This window comes from Saimiri boliviensis, chromosome 5 (assembly GCF_048565385.1).
Source record: "Saimiri boliviensis isolate mSaiBol1 chromosome 5, mSaiBol1.pri, whole genome shotgun sequence".
Taxonomy (NCBI): Eukaryota; Metazoa; Chordata; class Mammalia; order Primates; family Cebidae; genus Saimiri; species Saimiri boliviensis.
In genome coordinates, this window is record NC_133453.1 from 58,509,806 (window position 1) to 58,522,834 (window position 13,029).

Here is a 13,029-nt window from a genome sequence, read left to right on the forward strand (position 1 = left end):
ACACAAGTATATATATGATTTATGCTGAACACAGCTTACTAAGTTGGAAAAACAATTATGGGATTGACCCAATGCAAGAAGATGTAAACTCGTATTAAAAAGAACTCCTTCTCATGTTTTTGGGAAATTCAGACACCCAAGAAAAGTTTGTTAGCTATAATTAAACTGGTGTATTTTCTTTTTTCTTTTCTGCTTAACCTGTCGCTTCTGTAATTTTAACATTTTCCTTATTATTTTACAACATTTTTTAAAGGCAAATCACTTTTTCTTTTCTTATAAGCCTAAAATAGACATTGAATCAGCTGCTGCCTGAACCAAGGGAGGAAAATGGACAGAACTGGTAGAAAAGGAGAAGACTAGAAGGAATGCTTTCTAGAATTGAGCAAGGCATGAGGAAGAACAACTACGTCTCCCAGCAAGTGCATGGCACTAAAATCCATTGGACTAAAATTAAATTCTGAAGTAGCTGGTCACCTTCATCAATAACCAGGCCAAGTTAAAAACAGAATTGGAAAAATGCTTCATCCTCCTGTGTATTACAAAGTATAGATTACTGCAAATCCACACATATGCGTGAGTTCAAGTCCTGGCACTGCCGGCAGTTCTTCTGGGTGGGCAGTAATTTAGCATTTTTAAGCCTCAGTCATCCAATCCCATACTACTTACCATTCAGTGAAGATCTGGCTTATGTATACTGTACGAAATCCTTAGAATGTTTCAAATATGAAGTATTTGAGGCATAAGGAACTTATTCAAAGGCCACAGCTAGAATGCTCTATAGTCTTGAAACAATTTCAAATTTCTACACAGTTCATTCTTTTCCCATTGAGAGGGTCAGAACAGCTAGGTGCTGTAGGAAAACTTTCAGTTACAGCATGTTATTTTATTAACTTTCCCCAAAGACAGAACAGCTAGGTGCTGTAGGAAAACTTTCAGTTACAGCATGTTATTTTATTAACTTTCCCCAAAGACAGAAGTTCTTAGATATCTAGGAATTTAAAATTTGGAAAAATTAGCTCAAAGTAGAGAAGTATGTGACCCAAAGCAAAATATCCAGTGGGGATAAATATATATATATATATATATATATATATATATATATATTCACCTAGCACTGCAGAATTTAGAAAGTTTCTTCAATAATGTTTAAATTATGCCATTTGAATCAACATTTGTATAGAAGATTAATGTTTGAATAAACTATGGAAATACTAAAGATACAGTAGGAATTTTTTTGTGAATTGATTAAAGATAGAGTACGTAAGGACAGAGTTTAAGAACATGTTTAACAATTTCTGCTTTTAAGCATTACTTAAAGATTCATGAATGACTGAATATAACTGAAACTTTCTATACAATAAATCAGGCACTAAGTTCATTGTTCCCAAATACCAACACGCTTCACTCCTTCCTACAGCTGATAAAGGACAGATGTATAAATAAATGCAAAAAAACAACAACAAAAACAAAACAAAACAAAAAAAAACCCATAAGTGAGCAAAAGTTATGCACAGAGTACTCTGGGAAACCAGAAAAGGAAACCATTTTTGCCTGCAGTAGTGAAGACATGATACTTTTCCTTCCCTACTACAATGGTTATTTAAATTGGCTGCCTCAAGAAAGATTTTTAAGTCTGAAAATATTATGATTGAACCTAAAATACTTGGATTGGGTTATTAATTGACTTCTCTGTCTCAAGTCCTTCTTTTCTCCTTTAATCCAATCTTCATATTGCCAGAGGGACATTTTCAAGAAAGCAAACTAGGTAATGGTGTCTGTTTAGTACCTTACATTGCCTTCAAGACAGGAGTTCTAATTCCTTAGCATGACACAGAGGCCCTCCAGAGTTGGCCCCTGCTTCACTTTCACTGCACAATTTATTCTTTTGTTTCAGTCATATTTATCTACAAACAGGCATCTAATACACCAGGATGTTTTGCCTCTTTCTTCAAACTAGCTCTCCGACATCAACATCTTCTCCTTATGCATCTGATTTGTACTTATTCTTCAAGACTTAACTTGGATGTCAATAATTCTTAGCTGGGTTCCAGCCAGAACTCCCTGTTAACCACCTTCACTCTGCACTGCTTTCCCCTAACAGTGTAAGGCGGCAGCTTTTCCCTCTCCCAAAGCACACTGGGCAATATTTTCACAATGTCAAGTTTCTATCTGGTTTCTCTCACCACTAGACTAATTTGTCGTGGGGAGAAGATGCTGGATCATGATTAGCATGCTTTCTCAGAGCCTAACAACACAGTGTTCAAATAATATATGCAGGTATATACATGTCTGTATTAAAAATAAAGAAGGATTTGGTGGTGTCCAAGCAACATGTCAGAAAAAACTGGGGAAACTAATGGATAAGTTATTGACTGACAGAAGTCTACCAAAGAAGCAGCATAAATACCATCACCTTATAGCCACCTTATAGCCTTAAGCCATGTTTATCTGTTCTGTGATGGTATACAAATTCCAAATGTCTCACTAAGAAAGTAAATATCTAGCATTACGTTGTTGTGATCTGAACCCCATCTAGACAATCTAATGTTTTAGTGGTGATAAACCTACTGAAATGACCTATAAATTAATGGCATCATATGACCATGGCAAAAGCAAACCTGGAAGTGGTATGGTTTTTGAGAATTATTCTTATAAACCTCAGAATATGCAAATAAAATAATTTTGGGCACTTTCCCCACTTTTATAACTCTAATAATGTAACTTCTAAGCAACTGGGCACTTTAATGCTTGACAGTTCTTCCTTTTTTTCTGTTTTAAACATCAGAATACATGCACAGAAAAATGCACATATCCTAATTGTACAGCTCAGTTTTTTTTTAAATAAGATGAAAACATGTGTTAAACTAGCACCCAGATCAAGGAAAATAATAAAAGCAGCACCACTGAAAAACTCTTTGGGCTTTTTCCTTCCTTTTATTGGCCCCACCCTCCTTGATTTTTAATCGTCTGAATTGGTTTTGCTCAGTTTTGTATTTTATATAAATGTAATATAATCTTTGAGTATCTGAATATGTAATTTTTGGGAATCTGTTATTTTGCATGGCTCCTTTTATTCAAAATTTTGTGAGATTAACATATTGATACTTGTAGTGGTAAAATGTTTATTATTATTGGTGAATACAGTCTATTTTATGAATGTGCCACATCTTATTTATCCTTTCAGTTATCCATGGGACTTTGGACAATTTCCATTTTTGAAACTATTGCAGTGTTTTGGTGGACACACGTGTAATTCCATAGGCCATATACATATTTATATCTATTTTTATGTTTCTATCTAGGAGCAGATTCTTACAATTTTTCAACCCAGGATTAATTCCTTAAAATCTCTGATTCTTGACTTAACTTTGACAACCAGTCTAAATTATTCTGAAAAATATTTAAAAAACAAAACATACTATAAGGAACTATTTTTAAATAAAAAAAAAATATATTTTAGAATTTCCAGATACAAAGCAAGCATACCATAGAGCAGAGATCTGTAAACCACCACCTGAAGGCCATGTCTGCCTACTTTGGAAAATAAAGTTCTATTAGAACACAGCCGTGTGTCTGCACTACAGTGACAGAGCTGAGTAGTTGGGATAGAGATCTCTGTCCCACAAAGACTCGAATATATACTGTCTGTCCCTTCACAGAAAAAGCAATCTGATTAATGAGTAAATTAATTACAAAATGAACACATAACATATGACTATATTTACTTTATATCTATTTTGTACTATTCTGACTATAGTAGAAGCTTCATTTTGTCAGATGGCATAGGATGTAGTTCTTTACCCCAAGAAGCCATGTAGAATTAGAGAAAATGATCTCTCAATCCTCACAACTCCTCCAGACATGGGGAAGAAATGAAAGAACACTTGCAAATGTATCATCTCTATGTTGGGATCCTTGATTTGAGCAGCTGGATATGCTGGAAGAATGTGTAATAACTAACAAAGCAGTAATTCTAAACCCTGGGCACCACTGCAGGGTGGAGGAGTCTGAGTGACAGTGTGCTACCACAACATTTTAGGGAATGGCTGTGATTTACTCGTGCCTGTGTGGCAAACCTTGGGGTTAAGTCGTACACATCTGCTTGGTGGCACCATTAAATAGGAGAGAGGAAATGTGTGGGGACAAGGCTGTCCTACATTCCCTGTCCCACAACTCTGTAATCATATTAAAGCTAAAGGAACCTACGAGGTTCTAAAAGTAAACTTTAGTTTGACATTAAAGTTTAATTAAGACTTGTAGAAGAGCTGCCCAGAAATAGACATTTATAAAATGTTCTGGCTTGTAACCAAAGCATTAGTCACTGAACACCTTTGGGAAAGAAGTTGGCACTTAGACAAGCAACAGAAGGTGAAAGCACTGCATAAACAGCTAGGTTCCAAGACAACAGCAAATTAAAGAGAAACACAATGTTCACATTACAGCAGCTAGACTCCTGGTTTATTTTCCATTTTTAAGCTATTTTGCCACATTACCATAATTACAATTCTACTTTTTTTCTCCCAAATATACATCTTACTGTGAATTGATTCATTAACGAGATGCTCTCAGAAAGATTCCTACCAGCTTCCTTTGTGAGACATAATAAAGAACCAGGTGCACATCTGGAAGTGCGACAAGACTGAACCAGAGCTGTCCCCAGGACTCATAGTTCATTCTTCATTAAAACATGCATAATGCAGACCTGAAATTTACAAAGCAGCCTAGAATCCATGTAACTTAAACAAATCAAGGTACCGTGTACATACAGAATCATAACTTAATAAGTGACAGAGGAAAAATAGAAAAATGATGTACTGCAGCACTAGGCTCTATGTGTTTTCTGAGTGAATAATACAGTTTTATTTTACAAGAAATGCTCCCCAAGTCTTAGTATAATGAATTCACTTTGTCTCCCTAAAATGAATTAGGGCTTGATAGCTAACTTGTTTTTAATCAAGACGCTAGAATAAAATATAATGTAAACTGATTCCATACTACACTATGTCAAGACACACAACTCATTTATTTGACGAAAGAGTAACCTACAGCAAGCAGCCTACAGGCCTAAGTAAAATTTCATCATCTTTTTCCTTTACTACTGACTTCAGGGGAAAAGCCAATACTGAAGACTTCTTGCCTACTGGAATAGACAGGTTAACAGACATTTAGGATGATTTTATTGAAGAAAGGCAAATTCATTGAGGTCAAAGGGAGAACAGCAGAAAAGTTTAAATTAAAAGATTGAACCAGTAATTACGCATCTTAGTGTATAAAGCATATAAATCCATTCTCCCCAAACTGTATGCAGTCAGCGTGGCAAATATTCCTACTATTTCCATTTTAAAAATGGACAATTTCATCAGACTAGCCCTTTGGGGGATTAACAGCATAGTGGCAGATGTTGCTCATTGCTCATTGCCTAGCCAAAGGTGATTTCCCTTCTTAGCTGCCAACACAAACCTGGATTATTCAGGGGACAGGCAGCATTCCCTCAATATTTCAGAAGACAGGCCTCCAAGTTCAACTTCAGAGAATGTATTACAATAACAAAAAAAAAAAAATTGAATCAGGATCAGTTTACTGTGATCATGATGACTCCATTCTCCTTCAGCCATGACAGAACTGGGGTAAACAGGTAACACAGGTCTGGTGAATCAGAATACATCTAATAAGGCACTACCCTTCCTGGAAGGGCAACTAAAAAAAAACAAAGCACTTTTGCTCTTTTCCCCATTCTCTTGCTGGGAACCTTGATGCTGCTGCAGCCATATTGTGATCATGAGAAAAAGCTGAGAGAGCTGGAAAGATAACCCTAAATGTCTAGTCTTTGGTAGCTGTTCACCAAAGCTGTGAACATCCTTCCTCAAGATTGCTTTTTATGCAAAATAATTACATCTTTTTATTGTTTAAGTCACAGTTAATTACTCTAAAACTTGCAATTAAAACTATTCCTAACAGATACAGAAGCAATTGTTTAGGAAAAGCTTACATCACTCACTCTGGAAGCAGGACCGAGGTGCAGAAATGTATTGCGGTGTCATTTACATGAGTAATCTGTATGAAAGATTTGCTTTTAAACTGCCTCTGTGATGGCTAATACCTTCTATTATGTTTGTAATCTTGAAGTCATGTCGGTTTATCTTTATTTTGCACTAGAAGTCCTTTCAAGTATAGTTTATTGTCCTGAGCATTTAGACATCCAGGAGGAAGCCACAACTTAATGAAGAGATGAGAGAGTGGATAAGCACTGTTTAGTGTACTGTCGACAGTTTATTATTGTGGTCTTCAGAAACTCATGTTCTTTACTGAGTAAATACATTTACCTAAAACAGGTTTATTGCTCCTGGGCACATAAATACCATTAGTGACAGCTGAGTTACAGCTGGGAGAATGCATGGAACATATGGTCACAATTCGCCTACTGTTTCTGAGAAAGGAGAGAGGACACTTCTGTGGGAGAGACATATTTTTGTCTGATAATGTAATTTACTAAAACATAAAGTACTTTGTCAGAACCTTTCACTGTGAGTCTAAGAAATTAATTAGGAGAGTTCTCATTTGAAAGTTCCTTAAATAAATTATCGTTTATCTAATAGAAACACATGGCCTGTAACTTTCTTAGTTGATACAAAAGCTATGGTGCCTACTACTTTACATGGACAATCATGCCACTTCAAACATTGTAAGACTGAAAACTACTGAGCCAGTCACAGCCAGCTATATTCTCAGAATATAAAGATTTTATGCAGAATGATGTGTCGAATTGATGTTTCATTATATGACCAAACTAAAAAATATTTTCATCATCTCTATATATTCCAACCACAATATATCAAAAACAGTAATGACTTTTATTGAGCCTTCATGTAAATCAGGCTTTGCACTAGGCACTTGGCCTGCATTATCATCCTTTAAGACAACCTTAAAGAGTTGGTACTGTTTTTATTCCCTTAGCAATGAGCAAAGAGGTCTAGAGAGGTTAGATGACTTCTCTAAAAAGGTCACTAGTAATACAGTAGATACGGGATTTGAACTAGGTCAGTTTGACTTCAAATCCAGAAGCTCTTCACCACCACCACATTAGTTCTTAGGTTTCAGTGTGGTAAGAACTTGGAGCTCTATTAATTGTGAAGATCTGTGGCCTGGTCCCCATTAGCTCTGACTTGGATGGTCTGGGGCTTAGGAACCTGCATTTATTTCAAACATCCCAGGTGATTCTCATAAAGGTGGCTCAAAGACAACACCTTAAGAAACACAACCTTACACTCCATTTAAAATCATAATGGGTTTGATAGGCTACAAGAAATATTGCTTCAAATTACAAATGCAAAGTAGGTATTTTGTTGTGAGAAAACATGTAACAAAGAAAAGTAATTCATTAAGATACATTTTCATTCTTCAGGAAAGAAGCATAGTTAGTAATACTTTCTTATAAATATCAATGTCTCATTTTCTCCTAGGCCACAGAGACCACAATGAAAGGTAACAGCAGAAGTGTCTGATTTAAGAGAATGAAAACCTCCTTTACTTACAGCTTAGAAAAGATTTCCCTCACACAACTCTTATTCTTATCAAAGGCCCACGAGGGTAAACATATGAAGACAATTAAGCAGTTTAGGAAGACAATAAATACAGAAATGGGAAGATTTAAGTTATTCAGCTAAGAAATCAAAAAAGGCACTGCCCTATGTGTTGGCATACAAAGTAGTCGGTAGTCACTGTTTTTGGATTATCTTAGCAGTCAGTCTGGGTAACTTAAGTATAAAGTTCAATTGTCAGTCAAATAGGTCAAGTCTTTTTGGCCCTGGACTATGGATGCTCAAGGCTAAACTGGCATTGCCTAAGTGATAATAATTAATTGATTCTCTGCCATATGTGATCCCACCGAAGTAGGGTACTCAACCCTATCTGTCAACCTTTTTATTTATTCCTAGTTGACTCCCTGTCCTTTATCATAATAGCTATTTTCAATCTTTTTCATTCCTTTCAAGTTCCCAAACATATCCTCAGTACCTTCAATTACCATATGTAAACTTGTTTTTTATCTTAGCTATCCATGAGTTCTCTGTTTCCCTTCCTTCCACAGTGAAATTTCTTAATATCAAGCATCTTTTCATAGCTTGTTAGATCAAGATAAGGAGATTCTTAACTAAGGCTAATTCCTCTACCTATAAATCTGATCCCTTTTGGGACCTCGTTCCATTCTCCGCAAGCCTCTCCAGTCACCTGCAGCACTCCAGGCACTCTGTTAGGCACTGGGAACACAAAGGTGAAAGGACAGGACCGTGCTTTGCAGCAGCTTCCGGGACAGTGTGGAGACTCTCGATAATCGTGAGCACAGTGACACAGGACCAGGGACATAGCAGAACTTAAGTTTAAGTAGCTGGAGACCAGGGGGCTTCCCCTAGGAAACAGCTGAGATTTAAAAGATAAATAAAAGTGAATCAGGTAGATGGGCAGAAGAAGCGAGAAGATATCGAGATTCAGAAAAGCATGGCACAGCCAAGCAAGTATAAGTATTCATCCAATGATGAAAAAATGCCCTTGGGAATTGGTGAAAAATACCACCAAGGAGTTTAGATTTTAAGTCTGAAATGAGCCACTGACACTGTTATCAGATGTGTATGTTAATAACGCAAAATCAGAGACCAGTATCCTAGAAAGCAGGAGAGCTTAGTGATCTAGGTAGGATAATGAGTACCTAGTTTGGAGCAAAAGTAGTAGAGATAGCAAAATATGATGGATAAGAAAGACATCTAAGTGGTAGTATTGTAGAACTTAACAATTCTGAATATCAGAAAAAAGAAAGAGAAAAGAATGTAGGTTGAGCCCCAGGTTTCTGGCTTTGGTAACTTTCTAATGGCCATGTCGTTCCTGGATAGTGCCTGGGCAGACTGAAATTATGAGGCACCCAAAAGGACATGTCTAAAAGGGAATTTGATATGTGGGTAAGTATGTCATTCAGAGACACTGGTTTGGGCATCACCCGTGTAGGTATGCCAGTTGAAGTTGCAGTTTTGAGCAAGACTACTGAGGTTGAATATGGTAGAGAGAAAAAGGGTTGAGGGAAGATCATTTAGGGTGCCAAAACCAAAAATCCCTCGAAAACAGCTGAAAAGAAAGGGCTAAATAACTACAAAGAGAATGGGAGTAGGACAGTATCATGAAAATCAGAGGACAAGACATTCAAAAGAGAAAATGAACAGTGCTGTCAAATGCTTCAGAGGAGAATTCAAGTCTGGACTGAAAAGCGCCTGCTGGGAATTAAGTTGAAGGTGTCTCCCTCCAATTTATTCTGTTCCCTGCCTCTGGCCCTCATATTTACATCTCCTAATAGTTAAACAAATAACAACATTATATATATATATATACACACACACACACACACACACACACACACACATATATATATATATGTGTGTATATATATATATATATACACACACACACACACACACACACACACAAATTCCTCAATTGAACCTACTTGTTCCCAGTATACTCTCCTTTCTTGAATCACGAACACTGCCATCTGGCTACTTCTGCACTGAGTGTTCTATCTTACAGTTGCCAGTGATACTCATTTCTCCCCACCAGTCACATATTATCAATAAATGCCAGTTCCCATGACCTTTCTTCAGACATTGTGCTATCTGATGGTTTTACAAATTTTACAATATTAAGTCTCCCTTTTTATATTTTCCATTGGCTATTTCACCAAGGACTTGGTTCTCTTTATTCCTCTCAAGATGCTTTCTCAGTCTCCTATTGGGACTCCCCATTCTTTTTAATCTCCTTGAATAAAATTGTCCTCTAAGATTTGATCTATAATTCTTTTCTCTTTGAAATCCATATTTCCACCCCTTGGGCCATCTCATGAGTCACTAACATATAGAGGAACTTTCAAACATAATCCTGAACTAGATTTTCTTTTCTTTTTTTTTTTTTTTTTTTTTCTGGAGGGCTGGATAGGCCATGCCTAAACAGGAAATTTTATTTTTCAAAGGCCAGGAATAAATACACTTTCTTTGCTCTGGTTTACGTCATTGCAAGAGGAAATGCAAATCTATACCTTACAAGGCCTGTACAATAGAGAAGTCAGATACACAATCAGTGGTTGTAAAAAGTAATAGAATTTCCTGTGATCACAAAGCTTATTTACATCCAGACATTATTCCTCATGGCTGCATTTTCAAGTGGAATGCCACATATAAAAGTCCCTTCAAATTCAACATGCCCCAAATTAAAGCTGCTCCATTTATTTCATAACCTCCCAAAAACAGTTCCCTATTTTTCTGCCCTTCTATGATCATTGTCAACCGGACGTGTTCATTCTGTCTCTCTCTGGTCCTTGTTTTCACATCATCCCTTTGATATGCAACATGGTTTGAATATAGGGGATCCAGACATGATGCAAAATGGCAATGGTTTATTTCCCATCATGAAATAACAACAGCAACCAACATTTAACTAGTCTTCACTATGTGTTAGATGCTATTCTAAGCACATCATATCTATTGCCTTTTACTCTGTTTCCCCTTCAATGAATTTAGAAGATTAAGATGGTTTGTTCCTTTTCAAATTTGTCATATTTGGATTATATATCAGTCTTTGTGATATAACCAGTTTTCTGGGTGATAAAAAACTAAGCATTGTGTAGTGAAATGTTGCTAATTCTTTAAATGCTGTTAATTTTCAAGGGTTAGCTCTTAGTCCTTTTCATTTGGGAATGCAAATGCACACACTCTTGATGATTAACAGACTATAACATATATTCTTACCTCAAAAACCCAATCTTTGCAGAAACCTGTAAATCAGCAGAACAATTTTCATGGGTACAAAACCTTGCAAAGTTTATCTGGAAATAAAATGACAACATTTTAAATTTTAATCAGCAAGTATATTCATTCTTTTTTTTAAAGATGACATCTGTGATGCATGAGAAAAATAAAATTAATACATCAAATTGACAACTCCTTATTTTATGTCTTTTAAAAAATTCAATTTGAGAATTAGTAGGGTTCAAACAACAATTACTTGCAGGACTAAAAGAGCTAAGTTCTAAATAGGTAAATTTTATAAGTGAAATAAGATTTGGAAAAAAAAAGTTAACTGTAAGGTATTAAAGGAGTATAGTAACTGGCAAGATGTTTTTCACTGGGTTCCTCTCAATTTTCTGGTGCTGCAGTTTGATCCCATTTATTACATGTAAGCATGGCACTTAATTTTGGCAGATGTCAGAACAGTGATTTTATATTCATTGAAATGAGCTACATGGAGATACTTAGAAAATTTACTTAGAGGAAACATTGAACAAAATTAAATGAGGTTTCCAGAATTTAATTAACTCTGAGCTTTTTAATAAGATCAATAAACACTACGAAGGACCTGGGAAGTCCCAAGGAATAAGCTGGACAAAAGGAAAAAACTGGGAGAGATTAAAGGAAGAGAAGATAATAGGAATAGGTAAAGGAGAGAGACAGATGCAGAAAACAAAGAGAAATGTAGAAAGTCAGAAGGAGCCAGGCTCATGAAGTGGGAAGTGTCTAGAGTACTGTCAAATAGCGTGCTAGACAAGACAGTGCCTACACCTAGGGGAACAGTGTCAATCTTTCTCTAAATAAATATGATTTTTTCTGCCATTTCTATTTGTAAAGCAGGTTGTTCTAAGAATCAAAATATAAATTAACTATAAATTGCTAAGGTTTTGGCTTGTGTACTTGCAATATTGAGATTTTCACTATTGAAGACATTTAAAAATAGTTGATGTTGAAAACTGAAGTTTAACAGAAGAGAAAAAACAACCCCTGACTTCCCTAAGTATTTTCATATGAGGCTATAGAGAAAAATGTGCTCTTAAGTTATCTTCATTTGATCCTATATTCTAGACTAGACTAATGGTGACTGTAAGCTCAATTATCTTAAAGTGACGCTGGGGCAATTTTGTCTGGACAGGATATGAACTAGGCTTTTAAATGTCCCTTTCATCTTTTACATTCTGTGTGTCATTAGTGAACGTTTTAATGAAGGCTTTTTACCATGCCCAGACACATCCTGTTTTTGGACAAACACTATGTTTTTGTAATGACAGACAGTAAAGGTCTGTACAAAAGGACTCCTGAGAGTAAATATATTGTCAGTGAAACCAAAATATTATGGGATAATTTAGAAAACAGTTCACTGGTTAGAATGTAGGATCTATCTCAAATGCAATTGATCCTGGGATGTGGCTGAAATGCATATAATGAAAATTGAAAAAAGAAATCATTGTATAACATAAATGCCTGTGTCTATAAATGGATACAACTAAGCAAGGAAATTTGACTGTGAAGACATGAGGAAATCTGTTAGTAGGATTAGAGCAAGGGAGACAGGAAATGAGAAGAGGAAGATAAACTGAGGACACATGATGACACTGAATAACTAACTTACAAATACAATCTTCTCCCATTATGATTTCTCTCTAGTAATATCAAGTTTCTTCACTGACAAGGGATCACAAACAGAACATTAGCATTTTATATAAATGAGAATCTACTATTGTGACTAAATGCATATTTTAAAATATTCAGTTCAATATCCTAAAGGGAATACAAGCAATTTTTAAAAATAGAAAATAAGACACATAAATCTTTGTTTTTAAAAATTTATAAACATTTCTACAAAAATTCAGACATATCGCTCACTTCTTCAGAATTATACCATATTTTAAAAATTTATCTATATGCCACATAATAATTTGAATAAAGGAAAATATTCCTACCATTTTTTTAATCACGTCTTTTTCTTTCTTCTGCTGAAGAATTGGCTGAAGTGGTGGGAATTCCTCTGTGCTTCGTTTACTGATGATGTGATGCCCAAGGTGGTAAGCAGCTTCAATTTGAATCGGGGTGACGATGTCCCGCACATCTTTCTAAGGAAAATCACAACCATATGCATTAATAACAAAAACAAGCATGTAGATTAAAAAATATAAAACTCCTTTCCTGCGTGAGACCAAACACTATACATGGAAGACAAAGCAAATAC

General features: G+C 35.7%; 2 protein-coding genes across 7 annotated transcripts in view; one reads left to right on the top strand and one right to left on the bottom strand.

Annotated features, from left to right (window-relative positions):
• CERKL (CERK like autophagy regulator) overlaps positions 1-5,111 on the top strand; it is a 145,101-nt gene extending 139,990 nt beyond the window's left edge. For all 6 annotated transcript variants that reach the window (XM_074399392.1, XM_039469950.2, XM_074399389.1 and 3 more), the window contains one exon: positions 281-5,111. The gene's annotated coding sequence lies outside the window, so the exon portion shown is untranslated. The remainder of the gene's footprint in view (positions 1-280) is intronic.
• ITGA4 (integrin subunit alpha 4) overlaps positions 1-13,029 on the bottom strand; it is an 89,562-nt gene that overhangs the window by 17,717 nt on the left and 58,816 nt on the right. The window contains exons 16-17 of the mRNA XM_003921809.4: positions 12,764-12,913; positions 10,782-10,858 (exon numbers count right to left, since the gene is read on the bottom strand). Of these exons, the coding sequence (XP_003921858.1) occupies positions 10,782-10,858; positions 12,764-12,913 (227 nt within the window). The remainder of the gene's footprint in view (positions 1-10,781; positions 10,859-12,763; positions 12,914-13,029) is intronic.